At 55.8% G+C, this 26,817-nt stretch overlaps 2 protein-coding genes across 5 annotated transcripts in view; one reads left to right on the top strand and one right to left on the bottom strand.

The window, feature by feature from the left end:
- Positions 1–1,792: 1,792 nt before the first annotated feature.
- Positions 1,793–26,817, top strand: part of GIT1 (GIT ArfGAP 1) — a 195,184-nt gene continuing 170,159 nt past the window's right edge. For 2 of the 4 annotated variants that reach the window (XR_007494842.1, XR_007494843.1), the window contains exons 1-21: positions 1,880–2,006; positions 9,983–10,116; positions 10,506–10,618; positions 10,712–10,817; positions 12,446–12,663; positions 12,754–12,848; positions 13,175–13,217; positions 15,624–15,650; positions 15,851–15,899; positions 16,245–16,317; positions 16,991–17,088; positions 17,784–17,895; positions 17,984–18,114; positions 18,273–18,425; positions 18,541–18,771; positions 18,853–18,906; positions 19,072–19,164; positions 19,269–19,342; positions 19,456–19,638; positions 19,742–19,805; positions 19,940–20,232. Coding sequence is in view for 2 of the 4 variants with exons in the window: in XM_049771514.1 (XP_049627471.1) it covers positions 1,955–2,006; positions 9,983–10,116; positions 10,506–10,618; positions 10,712–10,817; positions 12,446–12,663; positions 12,754–12,848; positions 13,175–13,217; positions 15,624–15,650; positions 15,851–15,899; positions 16,245–16,317; positions 16,991–17,088; positions 17,784–17,895; positions 17,984–18,114; positions 18,273–18,425; positions 18,541–18,771; positions 18,853–18,906; positions 19,072–19,164; positions 19,269–19,342; positions 19,456–19,638; positions 19,742–19,805; positions 19,940–20,152 (2,316 nt within the window). In the remaining 2 variants the exon portion in view is untranslated. Of the gene's footprint in view, positions 2,007–9,982; positions 10,117–10,505; positions 10,619–10,711; positions 10,818–12,445; positions 12,664–12,753; positions 12,849–13,174; positions 13,218–15,623; positions 15,651–15,850; positions 15,900–16,244; positions 16,318–16,990; positions 17,089–17,783; positions 17,896–17,983; positions 18,115–18,272; positions 18,426–18,540; positions 18,772–18,852; positions 18,907–19,071; positions 19,165–19,268; positions 19,343–19,455; positions 19,639–19,741; positions 19,806–19,939; positions 21,364–26,817 lie in introns of those variants that run through there. The other 2 variants (XM_049771514.1, XM_049771506.1) reach the window with 2 other exon arrangements.
- On the bottom strand, positions 21,911–26,708 carry TP53I13 (tumor protein p53 inducible protein 13). The gene is made up of 7 exons (XM_049772267.1): positions 26,637–26,708; positions 26,368–26,436; positions 26,106–26,147; positions 23,267–23,395; positions 22,955–23,143; positions 22,323–22,869; positions 21,911–22,232 (listed from the first exon to the last, which is right to left on the bottom strand). Exons 1-7 carry the CDS (start codon positions 26,706–26,708, stop codon positions 22,120–22,122), a joined length of 1,161 nt encoding a protein of 386 aa, XP_049628224.1. The 3' UTR covers positions 21,911–22,119.

Raw genomic sequence — 26,817 nt, 5'->3', positions numbered from 1 at the left:
CACGTGCTTGAGACGCGCCCACACAGCAGAGAAACAAAGACAGCCAAGCGATAGGGCTGCCAGCAGCCACCTCGACATTTAATAAGCGAGATTCCATAGCTGGGGGTGAAGGGATGGCCACCATCGTGGGCTGCGCACGGGGTACTGGAGGTTAGCCCTTTCCTCTTACCAGGACAGGGGTCACCAAGGGCATGGATGGGCTAGATGCTGGTGCTGCAGTGGGTTGGAGATTGCAGACAGTGATTTCCCAGTCCAACCTCTGCCCCCAGGGAAGCATCTCTGCTCACTGGAGTCTCAGCCAGCCTAGCGGATGACTCTGGGAGGGAAGGAGAGAGCAGAGAGGCCTTGCGAGATTTTTTTTTAAAGGTGTGATTATAAATATACCCCGTGAATCGCAATTTCAAACAAACTTGTCAATCTGGGCTGCAGGAAAGGCAGTAGAGGCAGCTTTACATGTATTTCGGGTGGTGTGACTCAGAGCATTACTTGTCTCCTCCAGGGAATCAGCCTGCACACCCACAAGTCACTGCTGCTCAGGCACCGCTGGGAAAAGATTATTCCCCCAACTTGTGAGTCCCAGCCCAAGGACTTCCCTCTGCCCACCACCTAGATAGATCTTCCTGCTACTTGGAAACCCTCCCTTCATCTTGTCACCACAGACCTCTCCTCCCCTCTCCTTCCAGAGTGCTCCTGTAAGTCTGTTGGTCTTTGGCTGCTGCAGGGATGGGGGCTGGGTGCACCCGGAGCACACGTGTACGGGGAGAGCATGCTCAGTACAGGGCTGTTCCCACGTGTGGCCTGCGCCTCTCCCTGTTCCTGCATCCTTGCAGAGTTGCCATGTGAAGTCCAGGAAGAAAGGAAGGCCACATGATAAGGTCCCTGTATGTTACGTGTCAACGCCCTGGATAACACATACCTCTGAGAGTACGGAAACTCCGTGACTTGGCTGCAAATGTACACAGGAACATAGGCCCTACTGGGGGGGAAGGCTTTGAAACCCACCCAGATTCTTTCCTTTCCGGACAGAAGCATATGCTTCTGTGTGTGTGTGTGTGTGTGTGTGTGTGTGTGTGTGTGTGTGTGTGTGTGTGTGTGTGTGTACTTTTTAGTCTGGAGGCCAGGGCAGACCTTTCAGGCACCTGGTGTCCATCTTGTTTAGGAGTGTGCACAGTCAGCTAGGGCGTGACCAGGCGCACACCTGGACACACAGGGGTGGACGTATGGGGCACCAGGACGCACACAGTTCATCTGAACTGGAGCCTGGCTTGGGATCTACCCTGATCCAAAGAGATCTGCCCAGTGCAGATCTGCCCTGTGCAGGGGCCCTGGGCCTCCTGCTCCTTAGAGCTCTTCCCAGCGCCCCAAGGTTCTCCAGGCCCCAGTCCAGAGGCCACTCCTCGGCTCCGGCTCGAAAGTGCAGGGGTGTGGCCGTGAGGGTGACTCACGCCGCCGCGGGGCCCGGGGAGCAGAGGCCCGGGGCCGCGGGCGCTGCAGCAACCAGCCCAGCCCAGCCCAGCCCAGCCCGCACGGGCCGCCACGGCCGCGGCCACCACCGCGGCGCCTTTAAGCGCCTCCGCCCGCTCGCGCCCGCGCTCCGGGCTTCCTTTCTGCGGGAGGCGCGGCCAGCGGGGCCGGCGCGGGGCGGCGTGCGGGCGGCTCCTCCCCGATGGGCCGGGCCTGCGCGGCTTCCTGCAGGAGGCGGAGAGAGCGGACGGCGAGCGGTGGCGGGGCGGCGCGGGGCGGCGCGGGGCGGAGGGCGCCCGAGGGCGAGCGGGCGGGCGGGCGCGCGGGCTCCAGCCGGCCCCGGGGACGGACGGTTGGCCAGGCGCGCGGACCCGAAGCGGGGCCTTGCGGGAGCCGGCCAGCAGGCAGCAGGGGCCGCCGCCGCCGCCCGGGCCCGCCGCCCGCGCCCCCCACGCTGGCCCAGAGAGCCGAGGCCGCGTCGCCGCCGAGGATGTCCCGGAAGGGGCCGCGGGCGGAGGTGTGTGCGGACTGCAGCGCCCCGGGTAAGCGGCCGGGCCGGGGGCGGGACCGCGACCGCGACCGCGACCGCGCAGCGAGGCCTGGCGGGAGCGTCGTGCGGGCCGGGCCGGGCCGGGGCGGGGCGGGGCGGGGGGCTGCGGCCTCGGCCCGGGCCACTGCGGAGCCGCGTCCTTGGCTCGCCGAGCTTGGGCCCGGCCGGCCGGCCCGGGGGTCCCCGGTGCGCTCGCGGCCCGGGGGTCCCCGGTGCGCTCGCGGCCCGTGGACGAGCCGGGAAGGACAGGATGTTACCGGCCCCGCTGCCACCACCCCCTTCCTCAGCTCGCGCCCCCCTTCCGTCCCCGGCCCCGGCCCCAACGGAAGCGAAGCGCCAGCCCGAGGTGGCACCAGGGCCGTGGCGGAGGCCGGCTGGGCTCCCGGGAGCGGAGCGTGGTTTTGTGTCACCGCCGTGCCTGCCACCCCCGCGTCTTGCACCTGCTGCTCGCGTGGCGTGGTCTGCGCGCCTGCCCGGCTGGCTGGCTGGCTGGCAGGCTGGGGGCAAGGGGCAGAGATCGGGGGAGCCGGGCGGGCCCACGGACTTGGGGGCCTGGATCGCGAGTGGCCCTCCCAGCTAGGACTCCTCTGTCTCCAGCCGGAGCTCCTGCACAAGCAGCTTAGGGCTCCTCGCAGGGCCTGGTGTTCTGGCCAGTCCAAGCCTAGGCATCCCCCTGATGATGGGGAGCCTCTAGACTTGGCCTTTCCTGCTGCACCCCAGCAATTCTACCCGAGGTGGGCTTAGCATTGCCCTTTCCCCGGGCACAGCAGACTGACTTGAGTGGGCAGGGAAGGGGACCCTGTGCCGGGGTTGTGGCTTCCAGGCACCAGGTACTACCGTGTCTGCTTTTCTTCTCAGCCGTCAGGCCCGAGCCGCTGTTGATGTCCTCTTCTGGGCTGAAGAAGTGAGGGGCAGGGACCCCACAGCCACTTTCTTCCCCTGTGGGACTCAGCAGCTGGTCTGCAAGAAGCTCCCCATGGAGACACCTCTGAGCAGACAGCGGGGCCTGGGGGCACGGTTAAGTGTGGAAGTACTTTATTGTTTTGCCCCGAACTCCCTGCCACCCCTTGGACAGACGTTGCTCCCAGTACATGGAGCCCTTGGCAGTTCTCTTGGCTCATTTTCCCAGTTCTTGCTCCGAAGACGGCTTATAGTCTGGAGCTGTTGGTGTTGTTCAGAATTAGCTGGAAAGACTGAGTCCTTTTCCCCCTTCTCTAAGTCTGGTGATAGGAGAGCTTCCTTCCTAAGTTTTCCAGGCTATTCAGTGCCTCTTCCGGGTGGGCACAACGTAGGGATGGGAGAAGTCGGGGTGCTAAAGTCAGGTTGAATGGGGTGCTGAGGAGGAACTTTATCAGGAAAGTGTTAGTTTCCAGGTTACTCTGACCCTTAGCAAGATTCTTTCTCGCTTTGGGCCTCAGTTTCCCAATGTGAAGCCAAAAAGTAAAATGTTTTGGGGCAGGACCTATAATACAGCTGGGTAGGATTCTTGCTTTAGCATGCAGCCAATGGTTCCATCCCCGGTTTCATGTCTGGTCCCCCGAGCCCCACCAGGAATGCTTCCTTATCAGAAAGCTCTGAGCACTGCTGGGTGTGGCTCCAAAATCAAAACCCAACAAAAAGCAAGAAATGATCTTTGAGGATCCTCCCAGTTCTGGTGGATCCTTATCTTGTTCTAATTCTGAGCCAGAGGAATAGAAAGTGACATCAGCAAGGCAGTTGTCCTTTCAGCGGAAAGCTCTGATCACTTTATGGTCTTGAGGACTGGTGTGGCTCTGACTGCTTGGCCACCCTAGAAAATAGGGAGGTGGGAGGGGAGAAGCCCTGGTGGTCAGTGTGCTGGCACAGACTTACCACCTCACCACGTACTGTGTGGTCTGGCTCATAATAGCACATAGCATATACTGGTGCTTGGTTGCTTGTCAAGACCCCCAAAGGACTACTTGGGGATACCCCTACTGCCTGCTGCATAGAATGACATTCTCAGGCTGAGAGCAGCTAGGTAAGGATGCTTGATGGGGAGTGCAATCTATGGCTCAGGCCCAGAGATCACCCCTGAGTATCTACTCCCACCCAGAGAAGTCTATAGCCCCCCATCCAAAGTGAGGAGGCTGTCTTCTCTGGTTGGATAGTTTAGGGAGTCAGAGTGGTGAAAGATGAACCCAAAATGGTTCCATGTCCTTGCTTTACTCTCAGGCCTGGGCACCTGGGACAGGTATGATTATGTTGTGAAGCAGGTAGACGGATACAGAGTGGTTGCTGTAGCAGCTAGTAGCAGCTCACCGGGTATGCTGCTGTACCTGCTTGCTTGGGATTTCTAGAGGAGATAGGGCCAAAAAATCCTGGTGGGGCAGGGGAGATGGCTCAGAAGGCTGGATCTCATGCCTTGCATGCCAGAGGCCCATGTTCCATCTCTGACACCTTGTATCACCAGAAGCAAGCATGGAAACAATGCACTGGGAGTCACTCCTAAGCATGGCCATGTGCTCCTGGGGGGAGAAAAACCCAGGTAGAGTGTCTCTTCTTTCTCCTCTCCCCTCACTGCCACAGTCACAGCCCTGAGCTGCCTGGCTCCTCACTCCTTGAACAGGAATGGTGGACCCTAAGGATGAACAGGTCTCTTGTTAAAGAAAAGTCACACACAGACTGGTCTCTTCTTAGAGAAAAGTCACACACAGAACCCCCAGGTTCATTTGTCTTCCTCCCCCCACCTCTTATTGGATACATTCATACCCTTAACCCACACTTTTCCTGTGATTTAGACTATCCATCACCATTTGGATTGATACAAATTCAGAGTAGTTACACTGATATTTTATTAGAAACATGGTTAGAATTGCTCTGTGATGTTGCTAATCTCTGTGCATACATTGTGGGCCTAGTTTTATCAAGGGTGTGTGCTTACAGTGAGAACCAGGAAAAAAGGAGTGTTGGGGCCTGAGCGATAGCACAGCGGGTAAGGCATTTTCCTTGCACGTGGCCTACCTGGTTTCAATCCCAGATTCCCAGATGGTCCCCCAAGACTACCAGGAGTGATTTCTGAGCACAACCAGGAGTAACCACTGAGCACCACTGGGTGTGGCCCCAAAAATCAATAAATATAAATAAAGCAAAGGGCACAGTGTATGTAGAGTGTAGTACTCTATGGTTTTAGATGGCCACTGAGTGGGCTGTAGAAAGAGTGCAGTAGGTAGGGCACTGGCCTTGCATGTGACATCTAGCCACCTTTATAATCCCAGAGCTCCATCAGGATAATCCCTGAAAACAGACAGGAGTAGGCCTTGAGCACAGCTGGCTATGGCCCAAAAATGAAAAGTCAGATAGCCGCTAAAATCCTGGGATTTTGGAATCTAAAGCTGAGGCTCAGCTTTGGCAACTGCCCACGCCTTCCTCTAGCCTTGTGAGCTTTCACTTGTTTATAGACTTGAGAAACCACCACTTCTGTCAGGAGGTAGAACATTTCCATCAGTCTGGGAGCTTTTAGTGCTTCTGCCCAGTCAGTGTCCCCTTGAGGTAGCCAGAACTCTGACTTCTGACCCTGCCTACTTTGAGAAAGCTGAACATCTCCGTCTTGTCATTTTTTGGGGTATGGGGGTTGATCGTCTGTCAGGTAATGCTTGGGAAGCCTTGGAGGTCCCTCCTAGCAATTCTCAAACCATGAAGCCTGTGGTGCTAAGGCCTGACCACATAGCTTTAGATAGTTCAGGCTTTAGATGCCAGAGATTACCCTGGCTACCCCTGACTGTTTGGAGGTCCCTGGGACTATGTCTTCTAGTGCTTGAAGGGGGCTTACAAGGCTGGACCCATTGATGCTCAGGGGGCCATGGATAGTGTCAGCGATCACACCGGGTTCAACTACGTGCAAAGCAAATGCTTTAACCCCTATACTTAGGCCAGAAAGATATTATAACAAATAGGGTACTTGCCATGCATGGGGCCAACCCAGGTTCAGTCCTTCACATCCTTTATGGTCCACTGAGCATGGACTAATTAACTACTCAGGTGTAATTCCTGTATGCAGAGCCAGGAATACCCTCTTAGTATGGTATGGGCCCAAAACAAAACAAAAAGACTTATACTGTGTCTCTCTGGGATTGTTTTGCCTTTCTGGTCATACCTATGGTTGGGTTACACCCAGCTATGACTACTGAGCATACACTCATACCATTGGGTTGTCCCTCTGGTCCCCTCCCTGTAGTCTAATGAGAAGCTGTCTCTTTGCTTCTGTGGCCTATTGTGGTGACATGAATTCCTCTTAGACCAACACCCAAAACTTGAAGACTTGTCACTGGGTAATATCATCTTAGGACCCTTCCTGTCCCTTGCCCCATACATTGGACCCCTCACCCTCAATGGAGGCACAGAGGTGAAGTAACCCAGGTCACCTCACCAGGGATAGGTGACATGATTAGAATCACCATATCCCTTAACCCTTGAGTTCCCTGTTCCTCTGGCCTGAACTGGGTCAGAGAGCATCTTCAGGTCAGGAGTCCTTTAGTCTTTTTTTTTTTTTTTTTTTTTTTTTGGTTTTTGGTTTTTGAGCCACACCCAGTGATGCTCAGGGGTTACTCCTGGCTATGCACTCAGAAATTGCTCCTGGCAGGTAGGAGCTCGGAGGACCATATGGGATGTTGGGATTCGAACCACTATCAGTCCTGGATCAGCTACGTGTAAGGCAAACAAATGCCCTACCACTGTGCTATCATTCTAGCCACCTTTTTTGTTGTTGTTTTGTTTTGTTTTGCTCAGGGGTTACTCCTGGCTATGCACTCAGAAATTGCTCCTGGCAGGCTCAGGGGACCATATGGGATGTCAGGATTCGAACCACTGACCTTCTGCATGCAAGGCAAATGCCTTACCTTCATGCTATCTCTCCGGCTCTGTTTTGTTTTGTTTTTGGGCCACACCTGGTGACACTCAGGGGTTACTCCTGGCTATGAGCTCAGAAATCACTCCTGGCTTAGGGGACCATATGGGACCCAGGTCTGTCCTGGGTCAGCCGCGTGCAAGGCCCTACTGCTGTGCTATCACTTCTGCCCAAAGGACTTCAAGTCTTAACTACAATCATGACTTAACTCAAACACCTCATGGTCCTACTCTTCAGGAATGGGCGAGGAGAATTGAGAATTAGCTCTTGGGCCGGTCCAAGTTTAACGCATAGGTAGAAGACCGAGGTGGACTTCTAGTCTGTGCTGGCCAGAACTGAGCTGGTCACAGTGTATCCCAGGCCAGGACAGTGTCCCCTGCCCACCACTCCTATTTTGAGTCACTGTGCAAGAGAGGGGACACCCCTCCCAGAAGCCGGGAATGTATCAAGCAGAGCTTTGAACCACATTCCCCAGAAGTTGCTCCCTTAAGCACTGCTGTGGTCAGTGGCACCCCAGGATCTGCTCAGCCCAGGTGCCTGGCCTGTCTTTCCAAGCCCAACTTCCTGGATGGGGACACAGGCCTGGGGTGGAGGCCTCAGAGCGGCCCATTCGTGATTCTGGACTGGGCGGCTCCCCGCATACAGGAAACCCCACCATTTCAACAAGAGGAATTTCAGCTGCGTCATTTCCAGCTTCCTGCCTGGGCAGCCGGAGGTGGCTGGTAGGCAGACCCCTGACCCAGTGTGTTTGGGGGTGGGGGAAGGGACCTTTCCATGTTGGGGAGGCCTCATTGTTTGAATGGAAGCAGCACCACAAGTGTGCCCTAGGGCTCCCCCTCTTGGCACAGATGGTGAGCCCCAGAGAATCTGCTCCTAGGGGAGTGGGTGGCAAGTCTGTGCATCCTTTCCTTGCCCTCAGCTGGTTTTGGGGGTGTGAGGACTGGGAGGGCCTCTAAAGTAGCCTTGTACTGAGCTGCTTCTCACACTTTCTGCCTCCACAGTGTTGGGGGGGAGGGTGGAGTATGGTGGCATCTCTGCAGAGCTCAAGCTGGACCTCCGCATTCTCCAGGATCCCTATGGCTGTCTTGAGGGCCCAGCTAAACCCCCTTCTGGCTGGGAGATGCTTGTCCCAAGCCTTTGATGTCCCCTTGGGAACCCATCTCTGGACTCCCTAGGCAAAGCCTCAGTCCAGTGCCCCCACCCCAGGATGGGGTTTTCTGAGCCAGGCAGGGGGGCCTGAGAGGGAGGCTCCCTGCCCCCACTGACCAAGGCACAATGGCTGCTTTCTGCCTCGTGACCTTTCCACAGCCTGCACTGGGCGCTGCCTCCCCCTCTCCCAGAGGGGTGAGTGGGTAGCATCTCCATTGCCCCTGGAGAAGGACTCCCAGAAGCTCCTGTTCCAGCCCCCCTTCTTGTTTTCAAAATACACTTCCCCCGGGCCTGGAGAGATAGCACAGCGGCCTTTGCCTTGCAAGCAGCCACAGCTGGTCCAGGACCAAAGGTGGTTGGTTCAAATCCCGGTGTCCCATATGGTCCCCCGTGCCTGCCAGGAGTTATTTCTGAGCAGATAGCCAGGAGTAACCCCTGAGCAACACTGGGTGTGGCCAAAAAAAAAAAACAAAACAAAAAACAAAAAAAATACACTTCCCCCAAGAGTGGAGAATTGCCCCCAGGGCTGAAGCCCACTAGGGGCTTCTCTGGCATAGGGGGCAAAAGGGCAGAGTGTTCAGCCACAGCCTAGCCTCTGGGAGCCTGAGACTCATCTCTGTCCCAGCCACCCCGCAGCTGTGTGACCTTGAGCGAGCCTAGCCCTCTAGCTATGAGCCACTGTTTCCTGGTCACTTCAGCAGAGATAACATTTGCTACCTTGCCTGGCTGTTGCAAGAGTCTTCTTACTTGCCAGGATGAGGGTGTGAGGGCTGGGCAGGCAGGTGAGTGAACCCACTCAAAGCTGGGGTGCAGGCGGGATGGAAACTGGCTGGGATGCCATGGCTGGGGACCCAGGGGGTACTGCTTCCTGTCTAGGACTCCTGCAGTGCTCTCCTTCCCTGGGGAAAGCCTGCGCTATGGTCTAGGTGGCTTCACATAGGAAGCCACCACACCACTGAGCTGGCCCTGGGGACCTCACATCCCTGGCGAGTTAAAGCTGTGTAGAGAGGGCTGGACTTGGGGAACTTACTGGCTTGGGAGCCTTTAGGGAAAACCCTCCCACGTGACAGGAGTGTGTGAGCATGTGTAGGATGCAGATAACCCCCTATTTATAATTTTTTGACTTTAAGGTGTTGTGGCTGTAATACATACTAGAATTAGGGCATGCTACTTTCGCTTATGGGGGTTATTCCAGAAATGTTATGAGACCCAACACTCAAATCTTGGAGGGGGGGTGTTGGGCCACACTCAGTGGTGCTTATGGCTTACTCCTGGTGGGCTCCAGAGCCCATGTGTGGTACCAGGGATAAACCCAGATCAGCCACATGCAAGACAAGCACTATCCTCACCATACTATCGTGCTAGCCTCCCAACACTTAGTTCTAAGATAGGCTTTGTGCCAGAATCCCATCCAGGGCTAGAGTGTATCATAGCAGTAGGGCATTTTTGCCTTGCATGCTGCCGACTCAGGATGGACATGGGTTCAATCCCTGGCAACCCATATGGTCCCCCGAACCTGCCAGGAACGGTTTCTGAGCACAGAGTCAGTAGTAACCCCTGAGTGCTGCCGGGTGGGGCCCACAAACCAAAACAGAATCTTACCCCAGGGTGGTGTGAATGTGCTCTGAGCATGTGGCCGGGAAGCTCTGTCGTGGGCTTCCCCACATGTATCCAACACGTTAATTTTTTGCTTGTTATTCTTTGGGCCATGCCTGGCAGTGTTCAGGGGTTCTCCTGGCTCTGCACTTGTCAATTCCTCCTGGCAGTGTTCCACTATAGGATGCCGGGGATCAAACATGGGTCAGCCAAGTACAAGGCAAGCACTTTTAGTCTTGCCTCTCCAGCATATGCAGATCATCTCATGTGGGGGGCTTCACAGGAAGCTATGTGGAGCCTCATGCAGGCTGAGCAAGTGCTCAGGGGAACTACCCTGTGTTTGTCTCCCCCTTCTGCAGACCCTGGTTGGGCATCCATCAGCAGGGGAGTGCTGGTGTGTGACGAGTGCTGCAGTGTACACCGGAGCCTGGGCCGCCACATCTCTATTGTGAAGCACCTTCGCCACAGCGCCTGGCCACCCACACTGCTGCAGGTATGGCCACATGCATGCTGGGGGAGCATCCTCTACCCCCAATACACAGCTGCAGGGGCAGCAGCTATTCTGATAGAACCCACCTTGTGAGTCCCAGCCATCGCTTGGCAGTATCGTGGGGAATGTCGAGACCTGCGCACTCTCCCTGACTGTTCTGTGTCCTCATTGTTCTCCATGGCATTGGGCAGGTCACTTACCTTCTCTGAACATGGGCGTGCTTACCTCGTGATTGTGCTCAGCCTCAGAGGCCGGGCTGAGTGGGGTGTGATGTGCCCGGCCCCCAGCAGGCCCCTGGTGCTGTTTCTAGTGATGTGGGCTATGGCCAGCATGGGTGGAGGTGTGCTCCCTAGTGCCCGGTGGGCAGTCTCACTGGCATCTCTCCACTGCAGATGGTACACACACTCGCCAGCAATGGTGCCAACTCCATCTGGGAGCACTCGCTGCTGGACCCCGCACAAGTGCAGAGTGGCCGGCGCAAAGCCAACCCCCAGGACAAAGTGCAGTGAGTGGACCTGAGCTGTAAGGTGGTTTGGGCTGTGGGCAGATCTGAGCACACAAACATCGCCTCCCCATTTCCTCCTGTGTGCCCTCACAGCCCCATCAAATCCGAGTTCATCAGGGCCAAGTACCAGATGCTGGCCTTCGTGCACAAGCTTCCCTGCCGGGACGATGACGGCGTCACTGCCAAGGACCTCAGCAAGGTTTGCGGGGTCCAGAGTGAAGGCGGGTGGGCCTCTGCTCTTCTCATCCACCACACCCTCAAGCCACCCTCATCACCACTGAGCCCCAAGTCCCCTAAAGCCTGCCTAGTCTGGTGAGACTCGTGGGCATGTGGCAGGAATAGACTAATCAGTTGGAGCCAGGATGGGGCCCTAGTAGAGCAGAAATGTCGCATGTAGAAGCCAGCAGGTTCTGTCCCTGACACCATCACTACTTATTTGTTTTGTTTTTGTGGCCACAGAGCAGTGTGCAGTGGCCTCTATGTAGAGGTCACTCCTGGCGGTGCTGGGGAACCACATGCTCTGTGGTGGCAGGACTGAACCCAGGCCTTCCCTGTGCACAGCATTCCAGCCTACTAAGCTGTCTCTCAGACTCCTCCACCTTTATTTTTCTTTTTGACCATACCCAGTGGTGCTCAGGAGTTGCTCCTGGCTTTGCACTTAGGAATTACTCCTGGCAGTGCTCAGGGGACCATATGGGATTGAAGCCAGGTCAGCAACATGCAGGACAAAATGCCCTACCTACAGTAATATTGCTCCAGTGCCTCCCACTGCCATTTTTAAAAGGGGGAAATGGGCCCGAGTACCTCGCCATACATGTGGCCTACCCACATTTGGTCCCTGGCATCTCATATGGTCCCCCAGTTCCCACCAGGAGTAATACCTGAACACAGAGCACTTCAGGTATGGCCCAACCCCCCCCCCTCCAAAGAGGGGGAAATAGGGTCAGAACAATAGTACAGGAGCTAGAGATAGCACAGTGGTAGGGCTTTTGCCTTGCAATCGGTCGACCCAGGACTAGTGTTGATTCGAATCCTGGATTCCCATATCGTCCCCTGTGCCTGCCAGGAGCATTTTATGAGCTCAGAGTCAGGAGTAACCCCTGATCACCACTGAGTGTGGCCCCAAAACAAAAAACAAACAGAAAAAGAACAATAGTACATGCCCTGCATGTGCCTGACCTTGGTTCAATCACCAGCACTCTGTATGGTCCCGTGAACCTGCCAGGAGTAATTTCCTCTTTTTTGTTTTGTTTTGGCCATACCAGCAGCACTTGGGTTACTCTTGGCTCTGTGCTCAGAAATTGCTCCTGGCAGACCCAGAGGTCCATATGGAATGCCAGGGATCGAACCTGGGTCCGTCCCGGGTTGGCTGCATGCAAGACAAATGCCCTATCACTGTACTATCACTCCAGCCTCCAGGAGTAATTTCTCAGTGCAGAATCAGGATTAAGTACGGAGAACCACTGGGTATGGCCCCCAAAGGAGAACAAAGTATGGTGAGATGGTATGAGGTCATATAGCTCTCAAATGGACACATGAGGTTAAAATTCCTTAGCTGCTGAATACTGGAAAACTTGGAACCTTTGCCTGACAGAGCCTTGGTTTCCTCATCTACAGACTGGGGGAAAAAATGATAGTTCCTGATTCAAGGGTAGCATCTGCTCCAGGAGGAGGACGCAGCACAGGGCAGGCAGTACCTTGGCCACAATAGATGGCATTAGCTCTCAGAGGGCAGTCCCTGTCCTCCCTGTGGGGGCCCCTCACTTGGCCGTGCTGAGGGAGGGGGAGGGCCATGTGCGCTTACATTTCTCGTTCTATTTTTTGCAGCAACTGCACTCAAGCGTGCGGACAGGCAACTTGGAAACATGTCTGCGCCTGCTGTCCCTGGGTGCCCAGGCCAACTTCTTCCACCCAGAGAAGGGTACCACACCTCTGCACGTGGCTGCCAAGGCTGGCCAGACACTGCAGGCTGAGCTGCTTGTTGTGTACGGGGCTGACCCCGGCTCCCCAGATGTCAATGGCCGCACACCCATTGATTATGCCAGGTGAGGGCGGGCTGGAGGTGAGGTTTGGGCAGGTTTGTAGGTGAGGCAAGGAGGCAGGTCTGTGGAGCTGAGCCGTGTCCCCTCCCACAGGCAGGCGGGGCACAATGAGCTGGCGGAAAGGCTAGTCGAATGCCAGTATGAACTCACTGACCGGTTGGCCTTCTATCTCTGTGGACGCAAACCAGGTGAGCAGAGTTCGAGGCGACCCTGCCAGGCAGGTGGACCCAGACACACCTCAGCATCAGGTACCGTGGTGACACCATTGCTGGGAAAGGAGTTGCTAGGCAACAGACTCCTGTGAAATTGCTGTAGCTCTGGACGGCAGCAGGCTGGGGTAGGGAATAGGATGGGCTGGCTTAACTCCCCCAGTTTCCAGGCCTCTTGGGCACGGCCTATTTCATTCCTCTGCCCTGATATGTTGGGATGTCAGACCCTGCTCATGACTGTGAGGTGGGCTCCCAGCTTCTAAAGTTCCCAGCACCAGTGACTTGGCATTTTTATTTTTGTTCAGATCACAAGAATGGGCATTACATCATCCCACAGATGGCTGACAGGTGAGTACCCACTTTATGCTGGTGGGTGCCTTTCAGCTGCTTCCGGTCAGAGCCTTCATCCCTCCTTCCCAGGCTTGGGGACTTAGGGGCCCTTCATTCACAACCTCCCACATGCCCCCCTGAATCACAAGCATTTCACGGTCCCATCATTTCCTAATGCTGGACTGAAAGGCAGGTAAGAAACATTCAGCCTGGGACCAGAGCCATAGTATAGTATAGTAGGTAAGGCACTTGCAACCCACCAACCCAGGTTCAATCCCTGGCATCCCGTATGGTCTGCGAAGTACTGCCAGGAGTTATTCCTCAGTGCAGAGCCAGGAGTAAGCACCACCGGGTGTGGCCTAACCCCACCCCACTCCCAAAAGAAAGATTCAGCTTAGCATAGGACCGTGCCTGTTCAGTATAAGGCATGCGCGCGCACACACACACACACACACACACCACACACACACACCACACACACACACACCACACACACACACACCACACACACACACCACACACACACACACACCACACACACACACACACACACACACATACACACACACACACACACACACATACACACACACACACACACACACAGGAGCAATGAGTGAATCACTAGATTTTGGGCCTATCAGTGCTGACCCCAAGTGAAATCTGTACCCAGGACAGATGCTCTTCAGTGAGGAGGTGATGGGTTGTAGGGAATTGACTACATTCTGATGGGGAGGGGATGGGGAAGGTTTGGGCAATTCTGCCTCTTAAGGGCCCAGATGGCCGGCTCTTAGAAAACACCCTCAGATGCTCATGCAGCTCACAGAATGGCTGCCAGCGCCACCTAGTGGCCGTTGTTAATACCCATGCCTGATACCCAAGTCTCTCTCATTTGGGCCTTGCTCATTGACAAGGCTTTCTTTCTCCCCAAAGGCCTGTGCAGGCAAATTTGAAGATAGTGTGGCCTGGGCCCCTCAGATCCCTCAACCAAGACCTCCTCTGAGACCCCAAGACTACTCCTTGCTTTTCTGGTCCAATTCTGCTTGAGAATGTGTGCCTGATGGTGTGTGTGTGTGTGTGTGTGTGTGTGTGTGTGTGTGTGTGTGTGTGTGTGTGTGTGTGTGTGTTTGCGCGCTTCTCTGGTCTGATGGTGTGTGTGTGTGTGTGTGTGTGCGCGCGCGCGCGTGTGTGCGCGTGCGTGTGTGTGCGCGCGCGTGCGCGCACGTGCGCGCTTCTCTGGTCCAATTCTGCTTGGAAAATGTTAACCAGATGCCTTCCAGAGCCGGCTGCTGGTGTTAGGCTGGGACAGAGGTAACAGAGAGGGTGGCAGTGTCATCACTGGCTGGTGGGGAGTGCAGCAGAGGCAGAGGCATCCGGGAAGGAAGCCTGTGTGACCAGCACAGATGGGAAAGGGGATGGTGGTATCCGTCTGGCAGGAAAGATGGAGACTCTGGAGGCCATTTCACTTGCTGGGCCTGGGTTTCCACGCCTGGAATTTGAAGGTGTTCCTGTCTTTCTAGGCTGTTGAAAAGACTCAGTAAGATGATGCAGGCAACAATTTGAGCATGTTTTCTAAAGTGAGCTTTTTGTTGCCAGGTATACCAGTTATTATTTAAGTGTTTTGGTGACCACAGATAATAAGATGTTTAAGAGAGATCAGTTCAGCTACTGGGTGAAAAAGGATTTTAGAAACAGTAAAATGGGGCCCAGAGAGATAGCACAGCGGCGTTTGCCCTGCAAGCAGCTGATCCAGGACCAAAAGTGGTTGGTTCGAATCCTGGTGTCCCATAAGGTCCCCTGTGCCTGCCAGGAGCTATTTCTGAGCAGACAGCCAAGAGTAACCCCTGAGCACCACTGGGTGTGACCCAAAAAAAAAAAAAGAAACAGTAAAATGGACTAAGAAACAGTTACAGGGGCTGGAAAATTAAGGCAGGTGATAGAACACTTTCCCTGTATGCAGCTCACCCTGGTTTTAGTCCCTGCCAGGAATGATCCCCAGGCATCTCCACTTGTATTCCCGAAGACAAGATTTAAAAATAGGAAAACTATGGGCTCAGGATGAGTTCAGCAGCCGAACACTCACCTCTGTTGGCCCTTGTACAGTCCTGGGTTTGATCAATGGCACCATCAGGAAAGAGAGGAAGAAATTGTTACAAATCCCAGACAGAAAGAATAATGGCCAGGGTGAGAGAGGTTTCAGGTGTCTGCCAGGAGCTGACACTGGTGCCGGGACCAGGGCCTATGGCGTGCACAAGTCCCTGAGGATGCAGATGGGGCAGAATGAGCTCAGCTTTGTGACCTTGGGGCCTGGCGTGTGCGTGGAGATGGGTTTGAGCTTGATGCGGGAATGTGTCTGCTGGCCTACTCCTGGGTAATTGCCGCCTCTGTCCTGTTCTTCCCTCTGCTGCCTTCCTCTGGACTTAGATCTCGGCAAAAGTGCATGTCTCAGAGGTATATGGTGCCTGCCGTGGGTGCAGGCTGGGGGAGGGCTGGGGCCAAGGGGAGGGCACGGGGAGGCAGTTGGTGTTTGACTTCTTGGCGGTCATCTCCCTGGGATCCTTGCATGTTGGGGAGGTCACTGGTAGGGGCTGGACCACCTCTGATGTCTGGACTCTGCCCTTCTTGTGCCCATCTGCCTCCTTTGTCCACAGCCTGGATCTGTCTGAGTTGGCCAAAGCTGCCAAAAAGAAGCTGCAAGCGGTAAGTGCTGAGACACCCACTGTGGAAGCTGCTCTGCACCTTTGAGCACCCACTCAGTGGCTGTCCCGCCCTTTGAAGGGAAATAGTATATTTTGAGAGAGAATAGGGAGAGAGCAAGAGGGAGAGGGAGGGAGGGAGGGAGAGAGAGAGAAAGAGAAAGAGAGGGAGAGACAGAGAGAGAGAGAGAGAGAGAGAGAGAGAGAGAGAGAGAGAGAGAGAGAGAGAGAGAGAGACAGACAGAGGCTTGTAGCATGAGGGGCGCATGCCATTGTTCTTCTCTGCCATCCTGTGATTTGCCTTGGGGTCAGTTACTCTGACAGCCTATACCCCTCTTTCTGCCTACAGCTCAGTAACAGGCTTTTTGAGGAACTTGCTATGGACGTGTATGACGAGGTGGATCGGAGAGAAAATGATGCTGGTGAGCTGGGAAGGCCAATGGAGGCCTTGAATGGGATGGAGCAGCTGCCTGCTGGGGAAAGGCTGGCCTCTGCTGCTGCATCTGGGTCTACAAAGAGGTCCCCGCAGGGCTGAAAGATAGTACTGTGGATAGTACTGTGGATGCCTTGCATGTGACAGACCCCAGATTGAATCCCTGGCATCGAATAAGGTCCCCCAGCACTGTCAGGAGTGATCCTGAGTCAGAGACAGAAGTTAGCCCTGAGCATTTCCGAGCGTGGCTTGGAAATGAAAGGGAGTCGTCCCTGGTAGACTTCATATAAGACCTTGCCTTTCTGAACTCTCTTAGGCAGTTTTCTGGGGGCAGCTGAGCCCAGTGTGCTAAGCTGGAGGCAGCTGGCTGCTTCTCCCAAACCATCCCCTCCCTCCCCCCACTGGGGCTCATCTCTGCTCTGGCTGCCTCCCACTTTGGCTCTCTCCCCCGCCCCGCCCCCCTACATCATCACTCTGTTCTGGCCACAGCCAGATTCCAGCCCAAACTCCTGGTGGGGACGTCGGGAGGGAGTCGCCTATTCCATTAGCTGTCCTGGCCTGCTCACCCATCTTTGCTGAAGACCCTGGCTGGGCCTGCCCTCACTAAGGGGGTGGGGAACTCTGAGGCCTGCTCAGCTCCTCACTTTCCACCCCTCCCCCAGTGTGGCTGGCCACCCAAAACCACAGCACCCTGGTGACGGAGCGCAGTGCCGTGCCCTTCCTGCCTGTCAACCCCGAGTACTCTGCCACACGAAACCAGGTGAGGGATTGACAGCTCCTGGGTGGGGAGGGAGGTTGAGGGGTGTGTGTCCCCTCTGAATCTCAGTGCTGCCTGGGCCACCCATTGTCTGGCCTGGATGTGTCAGGCTCTGCCTTTGTGGGCCCTCCCTTGAGGCCCAGCTGGTACTGGGATTAGGGAACATGGAAGAGCACTAGGGGATCATCCAGCTTCCAGAGCACCCGATACCCTCACCCCTGCCCTACTCTGCCACCCCGGAATTGCTCATCAGAAAACTTGGGGGGGGGGGGGCTAGAGTGATAGCACAGTAGATAGGGCACTTGCAAGAGCGCCTAGATAGCACGGAGGTAAGGCATTTGCCTTTCATGCAGAAGGTCGGCGGTTCGAATCCCGGCTTCCCATATGTTCCCCATGCCTGCCAGGGGCGATTTCTGAGTGCAGAGCCAGGAGTAACCCCTGAGCGCTGCCGGGAGTGACCCAAAAAACAAAAAAAAAAAAGTATTGCCTTGCACACGGCTGTCCCAGATTCGATCCCCAGCATCCCATATGGTCCCCTGAGCATTGCTAGGAGTGATCTCTGGGCTCAAAGCCAGAAGTAACCCAAGTGCTGCTGGGTATGGCGCCCCCCAAAAAGAAAAAATGTCTTCTGTGTCCCCCTCCTTGTGTCTGCTGGAAGTGACTGCCCTCACACCAGCCCGGTCCTTTCCACCTTGCAGGGGCGACAGAAGTTGGCTCGCTTCAATGCCCGGGAATTTGCTACCTTGATCATTGACATTCTCAGTGAGGCCAAGCGGAGACAGCAGGGCAAGGGCCTGAGCAGCCCCACAGGTGGGCAGGGCTGGGCGGTGGTTGCTGTTGGAGAGCCTCCCTGGCAAGCTTGTGCGGCCTGATCTAAGAGTCCGGCTTCTACTCTCAGACACCCTCGAGCTGTCCACCCGCAACAGCGACATTGACGACCAGCACGACTACGACAGCGTGGCTTCGGACGAGGACACCGACCAGGAGCCCCTGCGCAGCACTGGTGCCGCTCGGAGCAATCGCGCCCGGGTCTGAGCGCTCAGCCCTCCCTCTCTCCTGGGCCTCTGCCCTGCCCTTGCCCCAGGGTCCTAGGGTCCTGGGGACCAACGGGCTGGGCACCACCTCGAGAGCCGCCCCAGGGGCCTCGGTACCCTGGCCTGGGGCTGACTGGTGGCCTCGCTCTGCAGAGCATGGACTCCTCAGACCTGTCGGATGGGGCCGTGACGCTGCAGGAGCACCTAGAGTTGAAGAAGGCCCTGGCCACCTCCGAGGCGAAGGTGCAGCAGCTGATGAAGGTGAACAGCAGCCTGAGCGAGGAGCTCCGGAAGCTGCAGAAGGAGGTGAGCTGTGGTGGGGCTGGCATGAGGGGGGTGCCACCCTGCCAACCAGGAACCGCTGCCTAGACCCTGCCTCTGACCCCAGACTGACCCACTCTGCTCTCATACTCTCCCCCAGATCCACAAGCTGCAGGCAGAGAACCTGCAGATCCGGCAGCCACAGGGCCCAATGCCCACATCCCCACTACCCAGCGAACGGGCAGAGCACGTGTCCATAGCGCCTGGTGGCAGCTCGCACCGCAGGGACCGCCAGGCCTTTTCCATGTACGAGCCTGGCTCCACCCTGAAGCCCTATGGGGCCCCTCCTGGAGATGAGCTCAGCAGCCGGCTGCAGCCTTTCCACAGCACCGTGAGTGGCCAGCAGGGCCCGGGGTGGGAACAGGGCGGGGCTGCCACAGACCCTCTCTAATGCTTACTTTGGTACCCCCAGGAGCTGGAGGATGACGCCATCTACTCTGTGCACGTCCCTTCTGGCCTTTACCGGGTAAGGAGGGCCTGTAAAGGTTTCTGCCTGTGGGTTCTGAGCCCCAGGGGGTGACAGACACTCAGGAACAGCAGACACTCAGAGGCAGCCTCTCCTCCATAGGGAAATGCTCTGAGAGCTGGTGGGAGGGTAGTGGCTGATGCACGACTTGACTCTGGATTCCAGATTCGGAAGGGGGTGTCTGCCTCAGCTGTGGCCTTCACTCCGTCCTCCCCGCTGCTCTGCTCCTCAGAAGGAACCCGCCACACAGTGGTGCCGGTAATGGCTTCAGCCCTGGGGCCCATGGGAGACTTGGGGTGGCGGGCAGCTGTGGGCCCCATACAGGCACCTCACCTGCCTGCCCCCTTTCCTGTGTCCTCCAGAGCAAGCTTTCCCGCCATGGCAGTGGTGCCGACAGTGACTATGAGAACACGCAGAGTGGAGACCAGCTGCTTGGGTGAGGCCCCTCGGGGGAAGGAGGTTGAACAGACCTCAGGGTTCCTGAGGGAGGGAGGAAGCCAACGGTCTCATCTCATGGCTGGACTATTTCTTCCTAACCCCGTGCCTCAGACTTGAAGGGAAGAGGTTTCTGGAATTGGGCAAGGAAGAAGACTTCCACCCGGAGTTGGAGAGCCTGGACGGAGACCTGGACCCTGGGCTTCCCAGCACAGAAGACGTCATCCTGAAGACAGAGCAGGTCACTAAGAACATTCAGGAATTACTGCGGGCTGCCCAGGAATTCAAGCATGACAGGTAAGTGGGTGGGGTGTGCATGCAGGTTTTTAGCATTTTCTGGGGTTGCCAAGAGAGCCTTCCTTGAGAGCTTTCATTCATTTCTTCAAACCCCCCCCCCCAGCTTTGTGCCCTGCTCAGAGAAGATCCATTTGGCTGTGACTGAGATGGCCTCTCTCTTCCCAAAGGTACAGAGGTGGGGGCAGGGGTGGGCACACGCAGAGACAGCTGGTGGGTGGGAGAATCCCCAACACCGTGCCCTGCCACTGTGAAGGGCTCAGGGTCCGAATCCCAGGCCAAGTTGCCTCCTCTCTCCTGCCAGAGGCCAGCCCTGGAGCCTGTGCGCAGCTCCCTGCGGCTGCTGAACGCCAGCGCCTACAGACTGCAGAGCGAGTGCCGGAAGACCGTGCCCCCGGAGTCTGGCGCCCCCGTGGACTTCCAGCTGCTGACTCAGCAGGTGATCCAGTGCGCCTATGACATCGCCAAGGCTGCCAAGCAGCTGGTGACCATCACCACCCGAGAGAAGAAGCAGTGACCACTCTTCCCCGCACCCTGCCCGCCCCCGGACCTCTCCAGCTGCGGGAGCTGGGCCACTCCAGACACTAATCCCCACCCCCGAAAGAGCCGCTGGCGCAAGTGCCCTTAGTGCTGCCACTGTCCCCTGGTAGCCAGGCACCCTGGTGCCCGCCCACCCCACCCCACTCCGCCCCCGTTAACCCCAAGGATGGGGAGGTGGGGTGGCAGGAGCTTCTGTCCCCCACATTCCATGCACCTCCCCCCTGTACATAGCATCCCCCTCCTCTTTAGCGTGCAGGGGCCTGCAAGGCATCACTCCAGTTCCTTGCCCTCTGGGACCTCCAGCAAAGGGTCCGGTCCGGTGGGGCCACTCCAAGTAGGGCAGCTCTCCCTACATCACCCACCCCCCCATGAGCCAGTCCAGCCCTATTGGGGGTTGAGCGGGGGCATCCCCTCCTTTGTATATAATCTGTGGGTGTCCCCCGCCCTGTAGCCACCAGCCCCCTGCTGCTCTCCTTTAATGCCAAAGGACCCCTGCCTAGGGCACCAACCTGTGTTCCCGGGGTCCCCAGCAGCAAACACTGGAAAATCTTTCTGTTTTTTTGTTCGTTTTTTATTTCTCCCTCTTAACCCCTTAATTTTAACGTCGTGGTAACTGCGTGTCCCCGTGTGCCTGCGTATGAGTGTGCGGGGCGGCAGTGCCGTTCCCGAGGCCGGGCCCATCCGGAGCTTTGTGAGGGGAGAGGGGAACAGAGCAGCAGGACCAAACCTCCCCCCACCCCCGTCCTGGGGCCAGCCACGTGGTGGACAAATAGCTGGGGTCCTGCCCGATACCTCCCCTGCCCGCCCCCTCACTCTTACTACTCCTTGATGAACTTAACAAGAACCACTTCTCCACCTCCCTCCCCCTCCCTCGAGGAGGGGGACCAAGTGCTGGCTGGGGCAAAGACCTGAGCACCTGAGCCTGGGGCTGGCTCCCCGGGGTCCCCTACTCAGATGACACCTCCTCCCTGTAACCTCTAAGAGGCCAGCATCTGCACCTGTGGTATCTGGGTACCTGGAACCTGGGCCGCGACCTGGGCACCCTGGAGCAGCCGATGGCAGCAACCACCAACTCTCCTCCCATCCCGCCTCTGCCCTTAGGGGCCAGGCTCTACCTGTTTGGCAGTGGGTGGGCTGTCAGAACTTGTGTCATGTACATTTGTATCAAAAATAAATAAGTGACCATGTGCTCTTTCTGATGCGCAGAGAACTGGAGACTGGGAGGAGGCAGCAGTGGTGAAAGGGAGAGAGACCTGGGCAAACTGGGAAGCAAAGAACAACTTTGTTCAGGGATCACTTGGGGTATCAGGAATTGAATCCAGTCAGCTGCATGCCAGTCAAATGCCTTCCCCACTATACTGTTATTTCAGCCCTGGGGAGTCTCTTAAGAGATATTAAAAAGTCCCTACCAGGGGAAGGGGGGAAAAATAAGTCCCTATCTCGGGGCCGGAGAGATAGCACAGCGGTGTTTGCCTTGCAAGCAGCCGACCCAGGACCTAAGGTGGTTGGTTAGAATCCCGATGTCCCATATGGTCCCCCGTTGCCTGCCAGGAGCTATTTCTGAGCAGATAGCCAGGAGTAACCCCTGAGCGACACGGGATGTGACCCAAAAACCAAAATAAAAAGTCCCTACCTCAAAACAGAGTCAAGCGCTAGGATTAAAGTTGCCTGAATGGAGGGCGAAGATTGTCCTGTGCGCACGTTTCTGTGGCAGATGCACCAGCTCAACTCCAAATTCTACCAAAATAATTTAATTAGAAATAACTGGGAGTTTGGGTTCAAAGATGCTCCAGCAGCCTGTTTGTTCCCTTCCAAACGTCTTTGCAACGCTCCCCTTGACCACGAGGGGGAGGCTCTGCGCACGCTCCACGTGGCAGAGGTCGCGGTCCGGTCCGGGGTGGGAGGCGGAGCCGAGCCCGCCACAGTGGCAGATCTGGGCCATGGTCAGTCGTCGGAGCTGTCCCCGTCGCAGCTGCTGTCCAGTGTGGGCGGGAGGAGTCTCCCACGGGAGCGCTTGACCCGGCGTGGGGGGATCAGCAGGCGTCTTTTCAGCACATCTATGGGCACGGAATGGGGTGGGAGGGTGCAAGGAAGCATGAGGGTTGGGGTCAAGGCCTGTAGGAGAGGGCATGCGGGGTGTTTCTCACCGGCCACCGTGTCCTGGCTGTCCAGGCTGGGTCCCCAGTAGATGCTCTCTCCACGTCGGAAGTTGCGGTTAAGCCGGGTGCAGAGCGTGGCCAGTGTGAGCAGCACCAGCAGGAAGGTCAGGGCCATGGCAGCCCAGGCGGCCTCCTCTGTGCGCGGGGTTGGGCCCGGGGCCACCCGGGGAGGGGGTGCTGCGGCCTTGGGGGCCTGGGAAGCATGATTTGGACAGACACAGCCTCCTGGGCCGCTCTTCTCCTGCGACCCCCGAGTGTCTTTTGGGGTGCTGGCATTGCCTCTAGGCCCTCCTAGCAGCAGAGGGCTAGTGGGCACCAAGGGGGCATTATTATCCCCTTCTCCGGCTCCCAAAATGGGCTGCTTGGCTTCCAAGCTTTGCGTGGAAGTCGGAGGGACCCTTGGGGCAGCAAGAGTGGTTTGAAGACCAAGCACAGCCCGCAACCTCCGTGTCCTGGCTCCACTGGGAGAGAGCTGTCCTGGCTCTGCTGTACCAGGCCGTCTCCAACTTCCCAGAATAAAGGCCAACAGCAGGGCCTGCAATTAGAGCAGCTGTCATCCATTTCTGTCCCTATCTCCCAGACATCCTTCCACCAACCCACATTGGGCCAGCACCCCTCACCTGGACACACCCTCTCTGGCAAGGTCTTCCTCCTCCTAGGGTTAATGCCAAAGGAAAGGGTACAGAAAGACTGTCAGAGCGGGACCAGGTCTTTTCCCTCTGCTTCCTCTGCTGGCACCATCTCTTCAACCAGGCCGTCTCTACCCATGCCAACTCCAGTGCCATCCCCCAGGCTACCAGCATCAGGGGCTGCAATAGGACAAAACTGTTGATAGAAAGGTGACAAGCAAGCAAGAGTCATGCTCCAAATTTTCCTTTTCCTGGCTGCAGCCTCTTTCAGGATCAAGCCATTGCCTTTTGCTCACCACTTACCCGATCCTGAGAGAGACTGGAGTTAGGGGCCAGTGAGGACTGTGCTACACAATTGTGGGCCAAGGCAGCAAGCTGGAGCTTCAGCCAGGGGTGCGCACATGGGTGGTAGAGGAAGCTGACATCCTCAGCCTTGAGGAAAGGCACAGGAACATCAAGTCAGACCCAGGTCCCTCCTAGAGAACTGCCATGGTTCATCATTTTGACCACCAGCTGACAGGGACTCCAGGAGGGTCAGGTGACCCTCCATTCACAGGGCAAGCTGTGCTTCCCTCTTCTGATGCTGCTTTTATTCTGCATCAATGGTCCTTCTCAAAGCATACAATTCCCATAACAACATGCCAAGTTCACCCTATCAGGCTCAAACCAAACTTTATTTTGATTTTTCAGCCACAGCCATCAGAGATCAGGATACCAGAGGGTGCTGAGGATTGAATTTAGGATCAAATGATGCACTCTGACCCTTTAAGCCATCTCCCTGATACTATGACTATACCGTATTTTTCCATATACAAAAAAAGGGGGGCGGAGAGATAGCATGGAGGTAGGGCATTTGCCTTGCAAGCAGAAGGATGGTGGTTCAAATCCTGGCATCCCATATGGTACCCTAAGCCTGCCAGGAGTGATTTCAAGCATAGAGCCAGGAGTAACCCCTGAGCGCTGCAGGGTGTGACCCAAAAACAAAACAAAACAATAAAAGAAGGTTCTATAGATCCTCAGTCCCCAGTCTGGAGCCCAGGACTCCTGTTTCTAACTATCTGGGAAAGTAAGCAGCAGGCATATATACAATTCCAGGATGGAAACATTTAATCAATTATTAACTATCCTTTGAATGGGGCTCAATGCTGTGCCATGTGCCAGATGCTGTCGAAAATACCAGAAGAGAACTCTTGGACTCTGCTTTCAGGGAATGTAAGGGAAATAGAATAAATGCAAACGAGAGAATAAACAAACAAGACATATGTGACTCATTAACTATGAGACAAGTTATTATAAGTACGATATGAATTTGGAGAAGGTATGAATATAGATTGACCATAAACACAGGTAAAGAGAGCAGACTCTGGAAGATGACTGGAACAGAGGGCAAGAGGACAGAAAGCTACTTGCTTCAGGGCATGACAGGCCAGGAATGGAGGAAACTAAATAAAAGCAAAGATTCAGCAGTGGAAGCCAACCTGAGGCTCACATATATGTATCAGGACAGAAAGGGAACCAGCGGTTTGAAGAGGAAGCTTATTGAATCAGGTAGGGTCTGATAAAGTAAGAAATATGAAACCATTGAGGATTTCTGAATAGTGCAAAGATTTAATGAAAGGGCTGTTTGAGGAAAGGAAGCAGGTAGTTGGCAAGAGGACTCTTGGCTGCAGATACAAGGATCAGAAAAAAATAGATATATTTCAAAAAGAAAACCAAGGAACAGGGAAGTTCTCTGAATACTGGCAACAAAAATAGAATCCTCAGCACTGCTTTTGGTTCTCAAGCATCACTAGAAGGGATTGATCCCTGAGCACAGATTCAGGAATAAGCCCTGAACATCTCTGAGTGTACCCCCAAAACAAAACAACCAAGATTACAAAAACCAGACAGACAGTCAGACATAAACTACAAGTTATTTGGAGGTGTTTTGTGTGTTGTTCTTTTTTGGGGGGGGTTGGGGAGGGTCACATCTGATGATGCACAGGGGTTACTTTTTCTGCATTCAGGATTCACTCCTGGGAGAATTTAGGGGACTATATAAGATGCTAGGTCAGCTGTGTGCAAGGCAAGCACCCTATCCGCCACACTATTGCTCCGGCCCTGAGGAATTAGTTTGTAGCCTGTTAACCTGTCCCATCCCTCATACCATAGCAGAAGTCCTCTATGTCCCTCCCAGTGTTTTTTTTTTTTGTGGGTTTTTTTTTGGGGGGGTCACACCTGACAGTGCTCAGGGGTTATTCCTGGCTCCGTGCTCAGAAATTGCTGCTGGCAGGCACGGGGGACCATATGGGACGCCGGGATTGAAACCGATGACCTTCTGCATGAAAGGCAAACACCTTACCTTCATGCTATCTTCATGCTATCTCTCATGCTGGCCCCCCTCCCAGTGTTTTTGCCGCTGATGCCTGTCCTACTTAGCTGCCAACTTGTCCCAGGCTGCAGTGCATGTGTTCAAAGTGTGCCGTACTCTCAGACTCACTTCCTTTCCTCTGTCTCTCAGTCCTTTCTGACTCTGTCACCAAGATTCTTCCTCTTAGTCTCAGGCATGGGTCCCCAAACTGAGGCCTGTGGGCCACTATTGTTCATAGTATTTTTGTTGTTGTTGGTTTTCTTTTTTTGGCCACATCCGTTTGATGATTATGGGACGCTGGGGGATCGAACTTCGGTCCTTCCTCGGCTAGCATTTGCAAGGCAGACACCTTACCTCTAGCGCCACCTCACCGGCCCCCATAGTATTTTTTTAAACTATAGTTTGGCCCTCTGATTGTCTGAAAGACAGTGAACTGGCCCCCTATTTAAATAAAGTTTGAGAACCCCTGTCATACAGATTTGTACTTTTTCTACTGTCACATAGCTTAATCCTCATTAGCAGAGACAGTAGGTGTCCCAGAGTCCCAAGTGGAGCTGGGGGTTGGGGCTTTGTTTTGTCTTTTCCTTATTCCCAGCAGCGCAGTCTTTGCCACCAGTCAGCTACTCAAAGCTTTTCTGTCTGCACTGTATAAGACAGAAGGTTTGGGATCCAGGTCTTGGAACTGGAGGACCCAGGGGAAGAATATTACTTCTCCCCTGATAAAGGGGTTGGCAAACAGAAAAGGTGGAGGAAGCGTGCAAGAAGCCCAAAAGTATCCCCACTTGTACTTACTCGTCCAGGTTTCCTCCGGGTGTAAGTCACTCTTGGTGACACCTACTTATGGGGAAAAAAAAAAAAAAAAACGCTCAGAGCAGCAGGGGAACGTTGTGCCGAGGCTGGGAGGGGACAACAGGCCCAAGTCTCCAGTCGGAGATGGGGACTGGAGAGGAGCTGACACTGGTCCCCTCAGGGTGAGGGTGGCGGGTGTAGACAGGCTGCAGAAGGACCGCTCCCTCCCCACCGCCCTCTTTCCCGGCGCCCTCCAGGGTCCTACCTGGGGAGGCAAAGGCCACAGGTCCTCGGCACAGCGAGCTCCCGCCTCCTCCCCTGGCTCAGCCTCCACCTGCGGGTCCAAGAGGCAGACGGGCAGGCGTGCTGGCTTCCAGAGGCCCAGCCCTCTCCCTTCCTGCACCCCAGACCCGCACCCCTAGGGGAGGATTCTGGGTTCCTGGGGCACGCGCCACTCCTTCCAGGACAAACTTTCAGCAAAGCGCTCGGAGATCCCGAGAAACACGCGCCTTCCCGGGAGCGGGCCCGCCTTACCCCACTGGGAGCGAAGAGGCCCGCCGTGGCCGCCAGGAGAAGCAGCGGGGCCGGCAGCGGAGGATGCGCCATCCCGCCCGCCCAGCCAGCCAGGGATCGCGCCGCCCAGCCCGGCCCCTGAGCCCCGAGTCCCGGAGCCCACGTCGTCCTCGCTCGCCCCGCCCCGGCCCGGGACTGCGCG

The sequence above is a fragment of the Suncus etruscus genome, chromosome 1 (genome assembly GCF_024139225.1).
Source record: "Suncus etruscus isolate mSunEtr1 chromosome 1, mSunEtr1.pri.cur, whole genome shotgun sequence".
NCBI lineage: Eukaryota > Metazoa > Chordata > Mammalia > Eulipotyphla > Soricidae > Suncus > Suncus etruscus.
Note: the sequence above shows the minus strand (reverse complement) of the source record. Positions and strands in the feature narration are given on the sequence as shown.